The sequence below is a fragment of the Symphodus melops genome, assembly GCF_947650265.1.
Source record: "Symphodus melops genome assembly, chromosome: 12".
NCBI lineage: Eukaryota > Metazoa > Chordata > Actinopteri > Labriformes > Labridae > Symphodus > Symphodus melops.
Window position 1 is genome coordinate 7,933,767 of NC_136702.1, and position 22,578 is coordinate 7,956,344.

Below are 22,578 nucleotides of genomic sequence, written 5' to 3' on the forward strand. Positions count from 1 at the left end.
ACAGATAAATGGCTACTTACAGCATTTGATGAAATGGTAATGAGACATTTTCTTGGTAGGTACGCTGTCTGCCAGTCAGGTTGGAAGACAGGCAGAAAGGAAGGCAGGGACTTTGGAAGTCAGGCAATCAGGCAGACAGTAGGCAGCTACAGGTTCCAGCAAAACTAACTAATGCAGTGCTTGTAACCCGGCAGGATGCATTATTAATCCGTCTCCTTGCATACCATCTAAACTCTGTTCCTCTGTCTGCATAATTCACCAACAGCAGCAGCTCCGGTTGCAGCCCATGCAGCATCTACATGCGCACACACACGCACACACACACACACTCACCCAGACATTCACTACCTCGACCAGCCTGTCGGCAAGAGGAGCTGCGGCTGTTTCTAGCTCTCCTCGCCTACAGCCAGATAACCAGCACACAGCGTCTCCCCAGCCATGACCGACGCACGTGCTCAGCTAGCGTCACTGACTGACAGCCGGCTTAGCCCACCTCCCGCTCAACACACCCCCAATGACGCAATGCTCTTCACCTCAGTACAATTCTCTTCCTATCACACACACTTACACGCAGTGATTCATGGGGACGCAAACATCTTTAGACTTCTCTCTACCTTCTCAGCAAAAAGAAGAAAAGGACGAGGGGGTGGGGTGTCAGGATTAATTATGCCATCCTACAATGTATATAACAGCGAGAGAGAGAGAGAGAGGGATTAAGACGAGAGGGAGAGAGAGAGAGAGAGAGAGAGAGAGAGAGAGAGAGAGAGAGAGCAAGGGAGGTCATTGAAGAAAACGAAAAGGATGGAGATAGGAAAGGAAACTGCAGATACAGCAGGGGGAGCAAGAGTAAAAAAAATAAGCAAGAGCTGGAGTGAGATGGAGGGTGTTAAATTGGATAGAAGAGAGCAAGAGAGAGAGAGAGAGAGAGAGAGAGAGAGAGAGAGAGAGAGAGAGAGAGAGAAGCTGCTGCAGTGCGGCTTTCAGTGATGGGTTAAGTGCTCATCAACAGTATTACACTGGCACCAAATTAGGGACGGATGAGAATAGTCAACTAGAATAGTAGGGATTAAAACTATGAACACACACTTTAGAACTTGCTTATCACACTCCAGCATATGCACGGTGCGTAAAGTGACGCAATATGAACCATATGCTTGCAGTGCCAGTGTGTCTGTAGGGCAGCAGTCTCTGACTTGGTGCTCTGAGCTACAGCTAAGCCTTAAGGAGAATATTTGCAGGAGAAGAGTAAGGATGCAGATGAATGGAGGGGTAGACGGATAGAGATGGGAGAGAGAATGGGAGGGGAAAAAGCAGACATGGGAAAGTCAAAAACTGCACACACACACACACACACACACAAATGGAGGAGCGTAAAACATCCTAACGAGGTATGCAACTAAAGAAGAAACGTGACACACATTTTAGAAATCTGTGTCATGGTGCTCCTACACACACAGCAGTGTGTATAGTATGCTGCATTTTCTCAGGGAGCTTTCGGGCTGTTATCTCCCATAGCTGTCAAACATGGTCGGGCGAGAGCTGGGATAAAAGAATGTGAGGAGCAGGTGTGATGTACTTTATGTTGGTATCGAATGGAGAGAAGCAGCCGAGCGACTTGAGCGAGAACGAGAGGAAGGTAGAGACTGGGAGATGTAGCTGTTTGCATGTATGTGTGTGTTTGTGTGTGTGTGTGTGTGTGTGTGTGTGTGTGTGCGTGCGTACGTCAGACTCGATGCTCGAGTAATTCCTGTCACAGGAAATCAGGTCACAGAAGCAACTTGCTGCATCTTCTGCAAAACACTGCCAGAGCAAACGGCTCCAACATCAACCTGAGAAAGAAAAGCTGCAGAGTTGTTTGCAATGATTGCATTGCTCCTTACCAAATAAACAATCAAACACCCTTTGCAACCTTTAAAAGCTCAGATAGCACACATGCAAACCTCTGCTGCCCTTGTAATGTCATATTTTTAGTTAAGGATAACACAGTGACAACCCCATTAACACTTTGCTCGTAACATCAAGACCTCACAGCAGTAGATCTGACAAGGAAATGTCATGCTTTTCCATCCGAATGTCATGAGCGTTAACGGCTCGGAGGAAATCGAACAATCTGTGCCTGCAGGGACAAACATGTAACATGCTGCACTGCTGTGTCAACGAGTGGTGATGTGCAGGAACACGGGGGCAAAAAGGTAAAACAAGGTGTGCACGTCACGCTTAAAGGAGACTTATCTCTGGTGGAACAAGAGGAGAGATAATTCCCATAATTACTACCACTCTTAGATATAGCAAAGGAACATAATACACATAATGATAGAAAGAAGAGCATCATCATTTATGAAACAGATTCTTAAAAGCAAAAGTGAAACATTTGCTGGTAAGCGTTATTTTCCAATACAGAAAAAATAACTTGTTTTAAAGAAGTTGCATAAAGTTCACTCTGAATGTTCACTGTATTGTCTGTGCAAAATGATCAATCCATCCTAGATGTTAGTATCAACATTGTGGTGAATTGTAGCAAAGAGTAAAACTGCATTTGGTGAAGTAGAGGCTCCTTGTAGAGTCAAACTGTCATTACAGAGCTTTGGTCCAAAAGGAGATGACAAAAGAAATCCTCTTTGACACAGCTGTCATCCTGCTATCTTCCCCCTAAGGTCTCCATCACTATGACTGTGAACCAGTGGTTCATATGTATACCTCTCTGGAGTGTGTGCATAGGCTTAGATGCAATCACTTTAACCGGCGCTAATAATGTGGGATATCCGATGCAGAAAATGAGGGATTCATAATTTATCACTCAATGTATTCACACATACATTTACCTGCTACATTTAAACTGTGGAATACTATTTGCATGTTTTAAAGACTGCGTCACGTTGCCATACAAACACACACACTAACACAGGTTAGTCGAGTCACATTACATTTTGCGGATAACATTAAGATTGTATTATGTTTATCCCTACAAGGATCTTCCCTTTGAATACACAGCAAATTAAATCATTCATAATATATAATTCATAAATATGTGAAATTCTTTTTGTTCATTATACTATAATGGCAAAACAAAGTGTTTCGTGAGGTGACACTCCCTGCAGGACTTTTAATAAATACATTTTTAACCTTCAATATAAAACTGAACTATAAGGCAGTGAGGCCATTCATAGACACACCACTTATATATGGAGACAAAACTACTATGAAGCATGAGCTACAATCTTTTTAGACTAAATAAACTCACGCCCCCCCCCCCACCCATAACTTTAGCTTCACTCTAAAGTATTGTTAGCATCTGTTATACCAAGTTTCTCGTTACGCGACTGTTGTTTTTGTAAGATTAGCTCAAACAAATGTTAGATTGTGTAATAACCAGGATTAATGAAGCAGCCATGCAGTAATGAGGCTGATGACAGACGCTCTATTTGATCAGTAACACCCTGGTGGATGTTTGTTTGCAATTGAGGAAGGGAGAGCGGAAAACTTGCAAGACCGAAAATGTAAGAATGAAATATTAAAGACCAGATGCAACTGAAGTTGACGTCTAAAAAACAAATAGCCTTTGGTGATGGAAACGCAAACAATATCAAAATGTTGGCAGATTTTAAATTGTGTTTGTAATTGTACATATGTATTTAATCTGTTTCTTCTTCATGGGTCTTACACCACACTGGGTCTCTTAATGTGCTTATAGTGTCTTTTTTTTTCTCCAGCTGCGGTCCCACCTGTTTGTTAGCAATCAGAAGGGCTTTTAGTTTTGCTGCCTCTCTGTACAGCATGTACTCTATTGACTCAGTAGTTGAGGGACTCAGAAAATCTATGCAAGCAACACGATGTCAGAGTGCAAAAACAAAGTTTGAGAAAAAGCAGGGGTGTTGGCTGTTACCTGCAGCAGGGGGTTTTGAGGGGATACTTTAAAATCGATGAACACAAAACCAATAAGACTCACAGAAAGCGCACACTGTTGAATAAGTATAGAGGGAAAACATTGATTACTAAACAAAAAAAAAGTTATCTTATGTATAAAAGATCTGTTGGCTATTGTGAACTCTCTTTGAATTCACCTCTAGTATACTGATCCATCCGAGTCGGTACCTGTAAAACAAACTTGTAAAACAAACTCAGTAAAAAGCAATGTGTACTTTACTACAGTCTTCGTTCTCAAGTTTCAAAACAAGTGACACTTTCCAGTTGTACTTTTTCCCCAGTTTTAACAGCTGTTAACAAGCCAAATGTTTCTTTCAGCAGTTCACAGGAACTGATCCAACGAGCATGGCTGCAGAGGGAAACATTTGAACCCATGACACATGACGTCCCCTTGTCTCCACTGGATTGAAATGGTCTTGTTTTTCCTACACACAATCTCTCATTCTATTTAAATGGACCTCAAACTATCCACAGAATTGTCAGAGTTTTATGACAATATGGAATCATCAGCGAGAGGAGTAGAACTACTAGAAAGTGTAAAACACAAATAAGGTCTATGAGGATAAAAGCTCAGTAAGAGACAGGAGAATTATGATCATTTATGAACAAATGACATAACTTGTCGGACAGTTTCTCTCTGCTCAAACAGATTTCTATTGAATGCCAGACTGTGCCAATGAATATGTTTCTGTTTCTCTTTCAATTGCCACTCATCAAACCCAAAATCAGAGTGCATCTCTCTCTCTCTCTCTCTCTCTCTCCTTTACTACTTTGGCCCTACCTTTCAGCCCTAAGCTGCTGGCACAATGGACACCACATGAACATAAAGAACAGCTGCAATCAATGACCAGACAAAAAAAGAAGAGAAGCAGAATCCTGCATATGAGAAGCTCGGAGTTGAAGCAGCACTTAGCAGAGATGCGGCGTCCGCCTGTTACCTTGTTCTGCTCTCATCTGACTCAGAGTGAAAAGCTTGAGCGCTGCCTGACACACTTGTTTAAGTGACTCACAGCAAGCTAACAGACCAATGCACAGTTGGATCAAACTCCTACCCCACAAAACCATTCTGCTTATGTTATCATGCTACGCTCACAGCTGCTCAAATTCCAAGCACCAATGTCCCCTTATATCCCTGCTGCTCTCGTGAGCAAGTGTACAAAAACACACGTTTCTGAACATCAACAATGGGAAACAGTCGTTGAAGAAAGGACAGAGAAACTAAAGGGCAGAGAAAGACGAGATATGAGAATGATTAGGAATAAGTGTGAACATTTGGAGAAAAGCACTGTCTTATCATTTGCAAGTTCGAAATCATTGAGTCTACAGTTCACGAAAATGTGAGAATTCTTGTTAAAGGGATACTTCACCCATTTACATGAAGCTTTGTATCATTAGAAACATGGTAGTAGTGTTGAATGGTCCTTAATACAGACCTCATTTTGCCCTGAGACGAGAAAAATGTGTTTTTCTTTGCTTGAAAGTTTTCTTCATGTGATGCAAAAATCGTCATATTGCATGGGGTGAAGTATCCCTTTAACTCCATAAACTAACCCATATGGCTTTAAACGTTATTACACAAATAGACACAAAGGCAAAAACAGCCTGTATATGGAGAATTCTTGTCAGTGACCACAGCCCTATTTTATTTAAGAGCACTTTAATTTAACAATCCTCCAAATAATCAAAGCGATGGACAGTTACAATGTTATGATGCTTCAGTCTCGTAATCTTCCTTATAGAAGAAAATTGTTTTCAATCTTGTTCGCATTCACTCATCTTAACAACTGAGAAGAGCCATTCAGCCTATAGGAGTTTGAACACTACCAGACTACAGCACAGTCATTTGTCATGATGTTATTTTGTGCGACTGCATGATGTCTGAAAATAACGGATGTTAGAAATATGCTGTGCTAAAAGACACACAGAGGCTAAACATCTGTCTATGAAGGGCTTCTTATTCCCTGTATGATTTTCTGCTGCCTGTTTTTCTTCAGCCCTACGGCTGTTTAGCTCGTTGTGCTGTGATGTTGTCAAAGTCATGCACCGTGCTCAACAATCATTTTGATTCTGGGACTGGACAATTTCATTTTTTGATCAGTTTTTTTATGACACACAGGAGGAGGGTGAACAGCCTGCTGTGACAATCCATTATAAACATGAACAAATTCAGCTCTACAGTGTGATTTGGAGAACATGTCAGATTAAGCTACGTGTTCCAGTATTCTGCTGATGATGATCACTGGTTTAAAAGAAAGTAAAAGGTTTTAAGTTTGAAAAAATAAATTCCTGGCGTGAAAAGTACCAACGATAGACTTGTTACAAATTCAAAGAGGGAAAGAGAGTGAGAGTGTCTCATGCCATGTCACAGAGTTGGTATTACGGGAGTGATGTCACAATGAGTCAGAACAGACGTCCTCAGTACTCTCACATCTCTTTGAACCTCTCCATTTTTAAAGCACTTTGAACGAATTAAGGCTCTGCAGCCAATCCTTGCAACGCGGTCGGTGCGAAGCCGTCCGCCTTGTAACAAGCTAACTGGGCGCTCAGACCCTCGGTGGAAACTTCTCGCGCTGGTCGCGATTGCGCAATACTGCCACGCTAACCGTGCCATAAACAAGAAGAATTAATCAGGTTCAAGTGATATTGCAAAGTTATTTGGCGACCCAAATAAAATCCTGTGCGACCCACCTGTGGGGTCGCGACCCAGTCTCTGGGAATCACCGCTCTAAACCACTGACCTGCTTGTGCCACAACGACCATGCTGTCCAAAAAGCTGGCACAAGCTCCTACTTACTGATTTAGATGAGTTTTAAACTGACTCAAAAGACATGCAAGCTCTGTTCATCATTGTCGGCACTAAACTGAGTATCACATAATCAAATTTACCCAAACTGTATAACATCATCACATGGTATACACTTCATCGAAGGACAACACAGACTTGATCACATGTAATGTCTTTGGCGCTTCAATGTTCTCCCATAAAGTGGCCATGATGGCTCTCACTGACAAGATATGAAACAAACCACAATCCAGGATTCAGCCCCATAAGGCTGGGCACAGTCCAAAAGATCTGCAGACCAGTTGATAGCCCTAGTAATGGATTATGATTTCCAAATCAAGCCAAAATGTTGATCCTTTGATCCCGAATGTAATCTTTTTTTTTTTTTTTTTGTCATTCTGGATGCTGGCCAAAGGGAAAGACATTGAGCTAAAGATTTAGATTGGCTTTTCTGTGTCCTTTTTTTTTTGTTACTCAGGGGTCATCCTAGTTCCACTTCTTCATTAATCACAAACATCAATTGGATAGCGTGCCAATGAACTCCTGCAGGGTGGTGCAATCAAAATTTAAAGACCATCCTTTAAAGATAGTAGCCAGGTTTAGCAGAGCAAAGCAGCAAGTCTCTTGGCTAAGATGATCTTCAGCAAGACTTTGCCACTCAAAGGGAGCTGTTAAGTGGCTGACCCTGTGACCTGACATTTTTCTAAAGGAACCAAAACATCAGCACATGATAACTGAAAGCATCAGCACACAGACAGTGCATCTCTATCCAAAACACACACACACACACACACACACACTCTCTCACAACAGATCCATGCTGTAGTACAGCTCTTAACAGTGCCAACCTACACACCTACAATAATTCTCGTCAGAGTGAGGCTATCTCACACCACACTAAAATGAGTCTTCCAAGATCAGCTGTTCATTCCAAGCCTGAAACACACACATTCTTCCACACTAATCATCCCACAGTATATTTAGCCCCCGCGACAACTGCACGGCACATCTGCCTTTCCTTTCATTTCTAGTGACATGCTGGGAGCACTGTGTGCACATTAAAACGCATGTCCCCACACATTATATCGGTCTGACATTTGAAAGAAGAATGAAAACAAGTATCCTACTACACTGGTCACCATCTTCAAAAGCAGCCATCACTTATATCAGAAGGAGAGAAAAAAAAGCAGATTCTTACCAGTCAGAGTCCATCCACAGGAGACGACCAGGCTACGAGGAGAGAGAAATGTGTCTGCCAGACGAAAACCCAACGAGAGACGCCTCCCCGTGCTCTTCGCCACCAAATCAATTTCACACTCTCACCTCCCCGCCACTGTGATGTCATTCATTCATCAGTTTTCCCGTAGCCATGGCAACTCTGCTGCTTGGAGCAGTTAATTCTTTTACATCTGTCTGTCTCTCTCTCTCTCTGTTTCTTGGTCCTCCCCCTCTCCAGACCTCAATGAACCCTGCCCACTTACTCCATATTGGGGGGTACAGTAACACCCCCACAGCCTCACAAGCACCCACCCCCTTCTTCACTACCGTAGAGCTGGTGTAAATAACAAGTAGGAGGGTGCAAAACAAAAAAAGGGGGAGGTGCCTGGATTCACCTCATGAAGTGTGCACGCCCTGAAGAGTTTGTGGTCAAACAGGCAGACTTTTGTCAAGAGGGACAAAGAAAACTGGCAGACAGGGGAGACACAACAGAGCCTCAATGGGTGCACCTGAAAATCTTTTGTTTAGCCATGAGCCACCTGTCTCTTTTGAAGGCACGCTCAGAAAAAACACAACACATACAAAGCCTTGACGTTGACACACAGATGTGTAAAACTTACACACATATACTGTAAGTCCAAACACTTGTTTCTGCAGTGTCGTCGGAGGTGATGAATAATAATGACCACCACCATCATCACTATTCCGCCTCACTGCTAATAATCCCCATGTTGACCTTGGAAAAGGGGGAGGAAAATCTGGTCACTGTGGGGCGGGGGGGGAATCAAACAAAGACACACACTTACACGCAACAACAGCCCCGTCTGAAGCCGCCTCCTTATTCAATCACAAGCCCTCTGACCGTCCACAATTCTTTTCCCAGCATGCCCTCCTCCACTGACTTCAGATGTTCATCACTGCCATATTTAAACCATTTTACGATCCACTCCTACCACTCAAGAGACCCTGCTGTTTTCACATTTAAAATCTCCCTTCTACATCTCCTCTCCCTCCTTCTTTACTCATCACCTGCAGAAATGAGGCATCCACTGGCAGATATTCACCCACATGGCAGAAGAGGAGCAGATCTAAAAAGGGTTACAGGGAGATGCATTCGGGCCAGGAAAAAAAAACCATCTACTTGACAGACGTGTCACAAACAGAGAGGAAATGGTTCATACACATTTTATAAGAAATTACCAAAGTAAATCAAGAAGCCTAATGAGAGAATACACAGAGGGGTGGTACCTTGGAAATGGATAGGGATCTCGTCTTTGTCACACCTTTCCACACATCATCTGGTTTTTAATTAGCTTCCAACAATTTCTCCTAGAAAATCTCTCCATCTGTCTGAATCAGCCCCACGCCTGTCATTCCTAATCTTTCTGTTGCTTCTGGCATAGCCTAATTAATGATAGGCTCACCCGACCAACAATAGAGTAACAGGTTTTTGCTTCCCAGCCTAGTCTCCATATGTAGTAAACCAGTTGATGCATTATTTCTGACATTTAAGGCATAAATGATTGACATTTCCAATCTCTACAAAAAAAGCATCTTTACTACATCTGAAAGCCACCTTTTGGTCAGTCAAAAATATCTCCTGTACACCGTTGAGATAATAGACTACGTTCATGCTGTAAAAGATTTTTGAGTAACAACACTGACGGCACAAACACAAATATTTCTGCTGTTTTAGCTTAATCCCATTCACGATGCTGACTACGGTTAAGCCATATTTATGACCTAAAAAACTCCATATATCCCAATGTGCATCTATGAAAAACCATTCCATGCGTCACTTTAGAAACTGTAAAATGATATGCCAGTGAGCCAACAGGGTCGCCCTGATCATTGAACATCTGGCTGCCACAGACCGAGGAGCAACCACCCGTTCAATTCCTTTCAAAATGAAGTGCGGAGACGCACATTAGTTTTGCCAGTTCAGCAGAAAAAACAAAATCACCTCAAACAACTACTTTAGCAAAAATAGAATTGCAATATTTCGTAACTCCATGTAGCATACATAGGATACCCAATTACACAAGCCAGCTCATAACTTTTTTAAGACCGCTGTTAGTTTTACTGACCTTTTTAGTGTCCTGTTATCTTCCACTTCACATTTGCGTAAACGTTTCGCTAACGTTAGCATCTCGGTAGCTACTTGACGTTAGCATAGTTATGTAATGCATTAAATGGCTGTTAACTATACAACGGCAACAACAGCCTTTTATTCGTGGTTTAAATGGGCGCGTTTTTGCCCTCAAATTATCATTACGTTCAAATGTTACGGCAATATATCCAATTTAACCTTTGGATAGGCTTCTTCTCAGCCTGCTCTTCTTGCTAAGTGAAACGCGCCACAAGGAGGTAGGTATGGAGTTTTAATCTGAAAAGCAAATTCAATATCCATACAAGTTACATTGTTACCATGAATGGTGCAAGTGACTGGAAAACGAAGCTATACCATTTGTATTTGAGCTTCCTGTTTAAAAAGAAGAGGAGGAGAGGGTTACACCATTACACCTGAGTGCTGCCTGGTTCCAGCTGGCCAGTAAGGTAGGCTACAGTTGCTCCACTCTGTTGGCTTGTTTATTGGTTGTTTTGTTGTTTTTTGCTGTTGGCTTTGTGTAGTCTACACACCTTCACTCTGTAAACAGGCCTACCTAATTTCAATGGGTTGCATATTAATATTACAAGTGTTCATTTAAAGGCGCCTCTAAAGCATACATGGTCTCCTTACAAAGCAGTGGGGGAAAAAACAACAAAGTAAAAATACATTGATGCAATTAACATTAAAAGACACATTCACAAATGTCCCTTTCTCTCCATTCACATTACCCCTCACCTTGATTTCTCTCCTCTCCTTCACCACAGTTCAGCATTACAATCCTGTCTCTCAACTATTTACCCAGTGAATTTTTACTTCATGTCTAAACCTTTCATCCATCTCTCTCACTGACAGCTGTCTGTAGAAGCTTAGCTAAGTTATCAGTATCATAGCATTGTTGGGGGGGGGGGGGGGGGGTGTATCATGCCCCATTAACCATTGACCTAATTTGATTAGGGTTGAATGTGAATGATGACATGTTTGAAATCAAGCACAAACACATCACAGCAAGACGTTATGTTTCATCTCAGCCTAAACTCCCCCATGGCATCTCAGAACGATCAAAGCAGTGTTTTTTAAGGGAATGATACGCTTCTGTAACCCTAACCTGATGGGCTCATACTCAGCACTTTAATACTCACTATCTAGCTGCTGGCAAGATAACCTGGTAGGTGGACAAGTGTTTGTGTGCAAGGAGGAGGGTCTGTGTGTGCATGAATGTGTGTGTTTGTGTGTTAGAGGCTTGATGGGAGCAGTCAAGCGTTTACATTTGATCCACCTGTCCTCACAAACATTCCAAAAAGGGGAGAGCACCATCTGCTTTATGTGCGCTATCTCTGTCCCTCTTCTCTATTTATTTATTTATTTTTTATTCCTCCCACCTCTTTCTGAGAAGACCTTTGGCATCTTCCTCTCTCATGTCACACCAGCTAGTCAGTTCAGCTCTCACTCCGACTGGCAAAATTACCTTCATAAAATTCAAGTACCTACACTTTCTTTGCTCTACCCCAGTTTTTGCAAAATGCATCATCTAAGTTCAGGGTACACAAACAGGTGACAAACTGTACATGTTCACTTCCACATGCACACACATGTCGCTGAGGCACGTCCTGGCAAGCCCAAACACTGACCCTGACATTGAAGTCCTGCACAGACATGGTGTCCAATAATAACTCTGGAAGGGAAACAAAGTCTACACGGCCACAACTTACATGCAAGCCTGCATTAATGTGAGGAAGTCTTCTATAGAAAGATGAGGATCATATGAGGAACACTCCCCTCCTCCTCTGACAAAAACTAGTATCATATAGGGCTTAGCCAACCTTTGTGTCAGCCGGCGCACCTGTTCAGTAGTGAACCAATGCAGTCTGCTCTGCTTTGATGATATTGTTGCAGGGGGGGAATCTCAGGCCAAAGGGTTTGGATTTAATCTTAGCCTGCTGGAAGTGTTCCACTCCCAAATAGCAAACTGCTGCTACTGCCAGCCGTGCTGCCCGCCACCTGTCATTAGCTTTAGCTGCTGTTTGAGTCGGCCAACTGCCCGGTCCCATAGGCCACCCTCACATGAATAGTCTGGGATTTCATCTTTATCTCGGGGTCATTTTTCAGCGCAGGCAGACACCTGAGACTTATAGGAAGATGGAAAAATGCTGATGAGTAAGGTCATGGATTACAGCTCCTGTACATTTCATTTTTCCATATTATTTCTTCAACATTTTGGCTCCATCTGAAAAGCTCTGATTCTCAGTTTTGGAGCTGTTTTATTGACTGTGTCAAATTTGATTTAAACCAAAAAGTTGATAAAGTCTACATTAAAAACGAATTATTCCATTCATTACCGTACTAAAAATCTTACAGTTTCCTCCCAGTAACCCAGATGGTGAATACCACTGATTTTACTGTCTACTGAGAACTGCTAAAGAAACTAAAGAAACGTTTGTAAAGATAATTAAAATTATGGATAAAATGGTGAGCCACTTTTTGACAGATAATAGTGCTGGATAAAATGATGACAAAGGAAATTTGAAATAAGTATATTTCTGTTTTTATGTAAGTATTTAAAAACACATTTCTGTTTTTTATCTTCACAGTACAGAAGCTTTGTCATGACTAGTTTTACAGTCAGATATTGATCTCAGTTAACTTGACGTACTGAATGACACTGACAAATAAACCCAAACATTGAAACTATATAACAGTCATTTAAAACCAACTTAAAAACATGCCAGTGTATAGGTTCGCCACATTTGAAGTCATAACTGAGAGACATCTGTCACATGCTCAGCAATTATAAATGGCACATATCGGTGTGGATTACAATTTGTACTAATCAGATTTGTGTGTGGGGAAAAAAAAAATATGTGGCTTCCCCGGATGAGCTGTAACCCTCTTAATCCTATCCCATCCCCACTTCTGTTTGCGCTGTGAGCTGTCTGCTGTCTGGCACATGAAATGCATCCATCTCCACTCTGTCAGTGTGTATTTAGACAAAGGTCAAAAGGGTAAGAAGAGGGAGGATGAGGCTGGTCTTTACCCATTGAAGGAATTGCATGGGAACTCCAGTAAGCCTGGTAAACGACCCACGCCATTTAATAATAGATCAGTTAATGGACAGACTGACTGTTTGACATCAAACATATTGATAAAGGATTTGACTGACTGAAGGCCCATGGCTTATTTCATTAACAAAATGGAATTCTCCTACAGACGAATTCCAGGTTACAGGTGTTGGGTGTCGTGCAGCTTTGACTTTCCTCGCCACGCTTCCCCAGTCCTCTGCAGACAAGTCTTTCCCTCCTTAATCATGTACAAAAGGCAGCATTTATATCTTGCTAAAGCAGCAGGAACTCAGCATTCTTCCACAGCCAGGAGCCTGCTTTACATGAGTGAAACAGTAGGAGGGGGGCTGTATGTTCCTCGAACACCTCTGGAGCCCTGACAGCAGCAAATCCATCAGAAAGACTTTTTTTTTTTTTTCATGGAGTCTTTGCACCCCCACCTCCGCCCTCCTCCTCCTCCTCCTCCTCCTGGTCTTCGCCATCATCCTCTCCAGTTCATAAATCAACCCATAATTATCAGGGAGGGTGGTGACTAACTCTTGGACCATTTGGCTCAACAGCTGACCACATTACAGGGGACTGGGCTGCGTCCTGTAATAGACAGACTTCAGCTTTCAGACATTAGCCACTCGCTGACTACACCCACAGACCAACACAGCATGCTCTGCCATGTCGCAAAAGAAGAGAAAAATGAAAGAAGGACGACAAAGCCAGAGGGTAACTGCTGGAAAACGGCAAGATGGAACCTTGTGGTTAGCATAATCTCTCTGTTTAAAAAGATAGTGATACCTCCACGCAGCGCTGGCAGACTCAGAGGCCCACAATCTGGCTGAACAGGAGGACAGATGGGTGTAAGACACAGACACACACACACACACACACACACACACACACACACACACACACACACACACACACACACACACACACACACACTGAAATGCCTGGTCCTCCTTGGACTCCAGTTTACTGTCATTGATTTCTTTTAGTGTTTAACAGTTATAATGTCACCCCAAGGCATTAACACCCCCACACACACACAAACATACACACACACACATTAACACACATACACACACACACACACACACACAGCTAGACTCCCATTGGTCTGAATGAGCCCATCTGTGAACCCCTGTGAAACAAAAGCTGAGTTTCGGTGGGTGACACAGGCAGAGTAACGTTCTTGTCAGTGACTCTGGGATGTTCAGTCACATCAAGCATGAAGAAGTTTTACAGACTGTGAAATATGTTCTCCTCTTTTCCACCTCACTGTCTGTTCACAACAATTCCTCTGTCAGGGTCTTTGTTTGAACTTTTTTCACTCCTTCCTCGTCTAAACACTGACACACAGGCAGGTACTCACTCTACACCTCAGCCAAACACATGGAGTTTGGATGAAAGATCCTTTTGAAAAGTGGGACGATTCCCAACTGACATCCAGTACGCCAGAGGCTTAATTTTGCAGGAGAGTGTGTTTTGTGTGCACACAGTGAACAGGCCAACCAACCTGTTTTCCCTTTTTTTCCTGCGCTGCCAGCCGGGACACATGCAGCGTCTCAGGGCAAACAAGAGCGTGCAAGACAGAGGGAAAAAAAGATAAAGAAACAAAGGCCAGTCTGCAGACATTGAACAAAGAAAGTAGCCATTAAAGCAGGAGAAAAGGTCTTTCCCCTGGAAAATAAATAAGACAGAATGCGAGCAGACCGAGGCGAAAATAAAAGCTGTTCAGATACTGAAGCACACTAATGCAAAAAAATAAAATAAAATCAGCCAACTACTCCTAGTTATCAGGCCTAATGTGATGGAGAAACACAATTAATTTCAGACAGTTCAAACAAAATTAGCAGACAATCAGGAGACAAGTGGCACTGTACCTCACTGTAACATCTCCAGCGTACTTCTCGATGCTTTCCTTCCCGCTGCAGAATAACATCCAGAGACAATCTGGGCTCAGCTGCAAATATCTGCAACACTCAGAAAAGAGAGAAAGCAAGCAAGAAGGAAAACAACTCCCAAGTCTCTCTGCTTCTACACCCATAGGCTGAAATCCACCACTGACATCCCATCAGAGAGAGAGAGAGAGAGAGAGAGGGGAGTGTGCCAGTTTGGGTGCATGAAGTAGGGAGTAGTTGGAAGTGAGAGAGAGCCTAAGTCAGTGAGTGCGAGAGAGCGATTTAGGAGTTGCAAGAGAAGAAAAATCAGAAAGAGAGTGAGGCAGGAGTTAAAGTCTCTAATTTAAACTGTTTATCACGTGAACAGCTGGTGGGAAGGAGCGACACAGGACCCGGCACTCTGTTGCGCCTGCATAGAGTGAGTGTGTGTGTGTGTGTGTGTGTGTGTGTGTGCGTGTGTGCGTGTGCCTTGTGAGTTGGGGGGAGGAGAACCAAACAATTCAACAATAGGCCCAAATTGAATCCATGTAGTGCAAACAGGAGGACAAAAAAAGTGCCGCGTAGTAGCAGATGTGCAGAGTAAGAAGAAGCCCCGATACGTGCCTCACCCTCCTTTTTCTCTCATCCCTTTTTTTACTCCCTACATCACCCAACCTCTGTCTGTGTACTCCCTCTCTAACCAGTATGATAATGACTGACCGGTTGTGAAAGTGCATAAAGAAATCTGGTAGCAAAGTTGGTTTACAAATAACTGTCAACTGTCATGCCGTGTGTGTGTGTGTGTGTGTGTGTGTGTGTGTGTGTGTGTTGGGGGGGGGGGGGGGTCTTTATCATTTCTCTCAACAGAGAGGCATTATGATTGTGTTCCAAATCTCCATCTTGGAGCAGATGCTGAGCACAGAGTGGGAGTCGGGAGATGGAGAGAGTTGGGGGGGGGGGGGGCAGAATGTGGCAAACCAAAATCTTCCTCTCATCCATTTGATGTTCCACTTCTCTCCTCGGTAATAGACTGATGTCCTTGAGTAGGGTGAGGAAAGGGTGAAGAAGAAAAAAAAAAGAGAGCAAGATTTATCAAGACGCAACTTTCAATTCTGCTCTTACTTTTTCCGAGCACGCGTGTGGATTTAACGGCTGGTGTTTCATCATGGTTTGATTCCAGGCAGAGGCAGAACCATATGAATTATAGATAAGCTTATATTCCCTCAGATACGATGTTGTCAGGAGAGAAAGAAACTGAACCAAATTCACTTTAACGTTAAGGCTGTTATACACAAATAAACCTCTAAGTCTGCTGGGGCAATCACGTTTTTGAGATCAGAAATAATTAGTGTCGTCTCCAGATGAATCGATTTAAAAAAAAAAAAAAAAAAACTACAGGATGGCAAATGAGTGCAAAACATGGTGTTTAGACTTTGGAGGAACGGATGGCACAATCCAGTTTGTTGATGAACCAAATCCTCCACTTCAATGAGAAATCCACTCGGTGCTTCTGCCAGTTCAGCTGCAGGGCTCTGGATCAGCCTGATTACTTTGGGCTGACTGCAGCAGATCAAAGTAATCCCTAAATACTAGAGGAGAACGTACACGGAACAACCTTGTAGTACACCGAAGCACAGCGAGTGACTGCTGTACATTTTTACAGAATTATGTGAAAGGCAATCAAAGTGCACATGTGCGTACTTCTGCGTCTGTGCGTTTGTGATTATAAGCCGTCTTGCAAAAAAGCTGCGGAGTGTGTTTGGCGTCTCTGTCTGCAGAAAAGGAGCGAGCTGGGTTTTATAATCAGGATTCAGGGATCACCTTTAGCCACTGTCATCAGTCAAACCTGTCCTAAAGCTCCCAGACAGGGAGAGATGGAGGGAGGAGGGAGGGAATGAAAGGACAGATGGGGACACAGAGAAGCTAATATCCACTTTTAACACCAATGCCGCAGTCTGATAAACAGGAGAGAAAAAGGATTCTCCAAGGAACTGGGCTGGATGATTCCAGAGAATATCTCCTCCTCCTCCCATCAAGCAGGACACATATTCTGTAATAAATGGGATCCCATTTTAAACAATCTGGATTCTTAATCCAGTTGGGAGGAAAACCTGTTTGGATACATCATACTTGTTTTTGTCTAAGCAGCAGGAATAGCTCTGTCCTGAGGCATTTTGTTATTGTCTGTCCGTCCCGTTGTTGTGAACCTGGTATCACAGGATCTCATGGTGAACATGTGTTTAAAGTTAGCACAAACTTGGTTGTCAAAGGTCACTGTGACCTCTAAAAAAAAAAAAAGCTTCTGCAGGCTATAACTCGAGAATTCAAATGCACAGCTCACCATTATTCATAATGACTGTCTAATGGAACCACATTAATGAACTGGTGACTTTTTTTTTTTAACACAAAGGGTCAAACGTTCTCATCCTGTTTTTTAATGTGCCCTGCAGGGAATATTTTCAGATTTGACCCAAAACATCCTGGACTCACATAATGTCAGATACAATATTAGTGGTGAAAGGTCAAAGTAAAGGTTACTGTGGCTTTTCTGTTTGTTGTTAATGTAACGCATCAACTCCAGGAGATATGACATCAAGAATCATTTTATTTTTTATTTCTCATGCAACCTCTCCTTTTTCATTTAGACTTGCTTGTGATGTTGATTTGCACTTTGCATCCTTTAAATATTTCCAACATACAAAAATGTCCTACGACTGGGTCCACTTACACTGATGTTGAAGATGCACACATTTAGGTTCAGGTTTAAGTTTTGCCTCAATAAGATATGAAGGCGTCTGTACACCTCGTCCACACTTTGGATCTTACTTCAACATGAATTAAAAACGTAAGACTACTCTCCCGTTGGATCCACAATTAGATCAATGAGCAACATTTGTATTCAAATAATGGGAAAACTTCATTACACCAACACGCACACACGCATGTGTTAGCATGTGAAGTTCACACAGTAGCAGTATGTGGACACAGCAGGTCTCATTTCCTCATTCTCCGGTCAGACGCTGGTTTCTCTTTTGAGTGGCGAGCCCACAATGACATCAGCTTCCGCCAACACACCAGCCGTCACCATGGCACCGCACAAAGACATTTCTGGTGCAGAGGGAAGGGGGGGGGGGCATCATGCTTGACACATTTATAGGAGAGGTCTGTGTTGCCCTCTTCTCCCCTCCTCCTTCTTCTCGATTGGTGTTTGTACAGCCGGCCGCTCTGTTTGCCCGATCATCAAAGAGCGTCTCTGACTTCCATTGGCTGTCGTACTCGAAGCCTGGCTGGCTCTCCCTCTCTACCTTCTCTTCCGCTTGCTTTTTCACTAATGGCAACTTCTTTCCATTAAGTCTTCTGGAAATCTTTCTCTCTCTACTTTCTATTTTAGACTCCCCCCCCCCCCCCCACCCACCCCCCCCACCCACCCTTAGAGTCTGTCTTCTTGTCAAATGGAGCCATGACTCTGAGGGCAAAATGCCTGGTGAAGTAGTGACCACCCACTGGGCTTTGTCTAACTCTTTGCCCCAGCCGACACACAGTCTGTGTGTGTACAAGTTTGTAAATGTACGACTTAGACAGAGAGGGCCGAATGGACTGAGCAATGTAGAGGCAGAAATGTCATGTGTCTTACATATCAAATAATCCAGTTAATCATTTGATCAAAGCAAAGCGTAAGTTCAACTGAGCCCTCTGAAAGAGAAAACTCAAATCAGTTTGTGTAGATTGTGGAGATGAAAATTTGGTAAACTTGTTTTCATGACTTTTCAAATTTAGAATGTGAATACAATCAAACAGAGTCCTGAAGTATACTTAGAATACTAATTATTATTCATCGGCTAAGATGTGTTGTCTTCAGAGAGGTGCATCGCTGCCTTTGCCTCGAGCTTAATGTAATAGCAACTGAAAAATCTTCAACTGAAGACATTTGACTGTTTTCTCTCCGGGCTTCAGGCATTACAAATTCAATGAGCTCCTTTGAACACGCACACTTCATCTGCTTTAATCTAAAAATAGGAACTTATGCCAGATTTTCAGTGTTCCTGCTCAACCTTGGCTTCGTCTCTCTCTCTCTCTCTCTCTCTCTCTCTCTCTCTGCACACTGAAGAGTTTCCGTCTTGTGGCCGTTAAAGGAACGACAACCTCCGAGCTTCACGATGATGTCATCTCTCATGCAAGGCCGGTGACTCTTTTTGCACCTGAATTTGCAAGCAAAGTGTTTGTGACTACAAATCAAAGGATGGCATTAAATCGGCGTATCAGACCAGTGTTCTTTATAGTGTTCACAAAATAAAACCTGAACATGGATAATTAAATACTGCAGTTGTGTATCATGCACAGATCAGGAGAAGCACTTGGACTTCTCTCGGGCTCGTGTGTCTTGTATTAAAGAGGGGCAAAAGCTCACCTGCAACTTACGAGTCAAGACCGGAAAAAAGCGTCACCAATCAGTGACTTTAGACACAAAAGAATATTTTAAAACCACATTTTTATTGATGATTACACTGTTCTCGATAACTACATAATACATGCCTTGACATTTGAAGTTTGACATAGCCTAAATCAAAAATTGATAGAAGCTTATTCAGTCAAGGTCCGTCATTCTCCTTGCGGGGAGAGGTCGGGTTGCGCCCTCCAGCTGCCCCTGCTATAGCTATAAGGTACATGAATTCATGAGAGTAATGCTAAAAGTTTGAGTCTTTGCTCCTAAGCTCCAAACTGCAAAAAGCTTCTTCGCGGTGCAAAATGAGGAGACATCAAAACAGTTTAATGGCGCCCAGGAAGGTGTCTTCCCCGCCCAGTGACACGTTGGCTGTGGAGCGAGGAATCAGCAACTCCAAGTGGTCCCCGACTTCCAGTTTCACCACACCTGAGGGGATGCGTTCAGGTGTTGAGCTTCCATTATTCTTATTTCCTGCTACAAACGGCTATCATTAACTAAAGACACACTTGTAGCCATTTTGCACGCGCAGCCTTGACTGAAGAGGAAAACCCCCCTGACTGACCTTCTGTAGCAGCTGTGGTTAAAAAGGTTGAACATAGTTGCACAGAAACAATAAGACAGGCTCACCTCCTGAGTAGCAGGTGTTAAAAGGGTCGTCTGCGTTCATGTACTGAATGCAGCGGAACAGGATCACATACTGAGGCTCGTTTCCAACCACGTCCCTCTTTCTTCTGATCACCACATGACCCATTGTAAAGTAGTCATCCATGTAGAAGACCTGAGCATATTAAAAACACACAGTGAGATAGATCTAGGTTTTATCATATGTAAACATTCACAGAGCATTTGCTTCATTTATTTGCATGCAACATTTACATCTTCTTATCTACAGCTGACCAGCTGACCTTTCTTCAAGGTCTGTTAACTATTCTGACTCCCTGCTCCCTTCCTATTTCAGCTGTGGTGATTTCCAAACTGGCTAGCAGCGCCCTCTTGTGGAATGAGACTGTAAAAGGATTTAAAAAAAACAAAAAACAACAACAAAAAAAACAGACCTACCTGACTGTACACAAAGTAGAAGCCCGCCTCTCTGACTAACATGCTGTCACCGTCGACCTCCAGGGCCGATCCTCTCCTCAGCCCCGTCTGCCAGGGGATACCCGTGTGCAGCTCGGCAGTAAATTCTGACAGAAAAAAAAACATGAAACACACAACAATCCTGAAAACACTTTGAAATTAAACGATAACTTTGAACGTGTAAAGAGACAAATCAAGTTACTGAATTGGTTGTTATCAGTATGGATATCACATATAATTTGCAGACTAATCGCCCCCATACATTGAAAAGTTTAAGTTTTTATAATGAATTTTTAAAAAGTACAAAATCTAAACAAAATGAGTATTTTAAAATGTATATAGAAACAGCATTAAATCCACTTGAACAAAACAGCAAACCATCATTGCTTTGATGAAGCATACTGTACCTTTACTGAAGGTTTTCCTGCTGTTGTTTGCCATCAACTGCAGGCAAGGCTGAGATACTGCAACGGAAGCACAAGACTGAAATGTTCAAGCTGAGCTTACTTGACTCTCCATTTTTTCCTTTTTCTCCAGCCGTTCCAGCATTATACTGTAAATATCTCATCCCAGGGACTGTTAAAAAGCTTCAGCTAACAGCGAGATCATTGACACCACAGTTTATAGTGAACACTAATAGATGCGCTCATCCTCGTACAGCGTTTTAAGTTTTTCCCTTTCTGAGAAAACGTGAACTGGCAGAGCCAACAAGACGTCATTCTCTCAATTTTGAACTAAAACAATCTTCATTTGAATAAAGACCGGCTTTATCTTCACAATATGGAGGCATTCAAGACCACATCAACCCTTTTTTACACGTGAACCAGTTAATCAGTAAAACAACACCAGCCTTAAACAGCAGTCACACTCCAGAAACTAGAAGCTGTGTTGTACAGTTTACATTGACGGTAAATCATCAGGCTATTGTTCAGCCTACCATGTGGCTCTCCTCCAGAAACCAATCTTCTCCTCCTTATCATGGCGGGAGGATGTTGAGACCCAGGTTGATGTAGTGGTTCCTGGTAGCTTCTCCTGCTGCTCAGTTTTTCAGTCTGGACAAAACCAGGAAAGAGATGGCAGCAAAAAGCCTTTAGAATCTTGTGCAGATGGAATGTTTGTTGTTCAGAGTTCCATTCTCTTACCTGGCCTCCGTGTTCGGACTCCCGTTCCTGCACTCTCCTGCGACAGACCTCTGATCTGAGTCCCTCCACCTCTGCTCGAAGAGAAACCAGCTGGTACAGAGACAAGGCTGAAAGAGAGGAGGAGGTAACAGCAGTGAGTGTCAGCAGGAAAACAGGCCAGGACGGTCTCCCTCTACCTGCCTTTTGCTCAGTCTCGGACTTAACATCTGTCAAAACTGCCATTGCAGAGTCTGAGCTCAAACTGGCAGCATGACTGCTGTCTTTGGACAGATTTAAGCGAAGAATGTTTGTCTAGTCTGCGGCTTTAATTAAATTCCAGTCTTACAGCAGCTTACAGCTTTTTTCCTAAACTTTCGTTTTTGTCAGTTGCCGGCTCTAGTTTGGTCTGACGGACTACGCAGATCAGATACAGTACAAAAAAGGGCAAACCAGCTTCCCCCTTATTCTTCCGCCTCAGCTCAGCACTTAGTTCCTCCTTGACACAGCCATCTGAACTTTCTTTTCATCCCACTCCTTTAAAAAATGTTAAACACGAGAACACATTGTTACAGTGAACACAGCCTGGGAGTGAAATGGAGAGAAGCCTGACTCCATCATTTCATTACATTTTGACAGTTAGAAAGCCGACTAAACAAAGAAGTGCAACTGTACCAGACGAGACTTTTTCATGTATCAATTTATTGCATGTTACAGTACAGAAAATAGAAAGTGAAAATGTGTGCTTACAAAAGAAGTCATCCACATTGTTTTGAAATAGAAAAGAAAGTTTAGTCTAAAATGGAAATTTTCAAACTGATTGCTTCATACCGAAGAAAAAGATGACTCATTCTGATGTCTCACTGTACAAATATCCAGAAGTCTATGTAGATGATCACGACAAATGTCAACACTGCAGATTCTTTAAATATGTAATCACATGTCCGCTTATTCAGTGGTAGTCCAAATTAAACC

At 42.8% G+C, this 22,578-nt stretch overlaps 3 protein-coding genes across 11 annotated transcripts in view; 1 reads left to right on the top strand and 2 right to left on the bottom strand.

The window, feature by feature from the left end:
* myo16 (myosin XVI) overlaps nucleotides 1–15,162 on the bottom strand; it is a 92,367-nt gene extending 77,205 nt beyond the window's left edge. For 2 of the 9 annotated variants that reach the window (XR_013780315.1, XM_079358295.1), the window contains exon 1: nucleotides 21–752. Coding sequence is in view for 2 of the 9 variants with exons in the window: in XM_079358295.1 (XP_079214421.1) it covers nucleotides 21–48 (28 nt within the window). In the remaining 7 variants the exon portion in view is untranslated. Of the gene's footprint in view, nucleotides 1–20; nucleotides 753–7,904; nucleotides 9,045–10,011; nucleotides 10,278–10,351; nucleotides 10,369–10,388; nucleotides 10,514–10,769; nucleotides 10,864–14,967 lie in introns of those variants that run through there. The other 7 variants (XM_079358301.1, XM_079358294.1, XM_079358299.1 and 4 more) reach the window with 7 other exon arrangements.
* Nucleotides 10,209–22,578, top strand: part of nalf1b (NALCN channel auxiliary factor 1b) — a 117,769-nt gene continuing 105,399 nt past the window's right edge. Inside the window, exons 1-2 of the mRNA XM_079358303.1 lie at nucleotides 10,209–10,291; nucleotides 10,403–10,480. The gene's annotated coding sequence lies outside the window, so the exon portion shown is untranslated. The remainder of the gene's footprint in view (nucleotides 10,292–10,402; nucleotides 10,481–22,578) is intronic.
* On the bottom strand, nucleotides 19,712–22,181 carry tnfsf13b (TNF superfamily member 13b). Its single transcript, XM_079358238.1, has 6 exons — nucleotides 21,628–22,181; nucleotides 21,423–21,537; nucleotides 20,893–20,949; nucleotides 20,468–20,592; nucleotides 20,036–20,186; nucleotides 19,712–19,834 (listed from the first exon to the last, which is right to left on the bottom strand). The coding sequence occupies exons 1-6, from the start codon at nucleotides 21,847–21,849 to the stop codon at nucleotides 19,722–19,724; spliced, it is 783 nt and encodes a 260-aa protein (XP_079214364.1). The 5' UTR covers nucleotides 21,850–22,181; the 3' UTR covers nucleotides 19,712–19,721.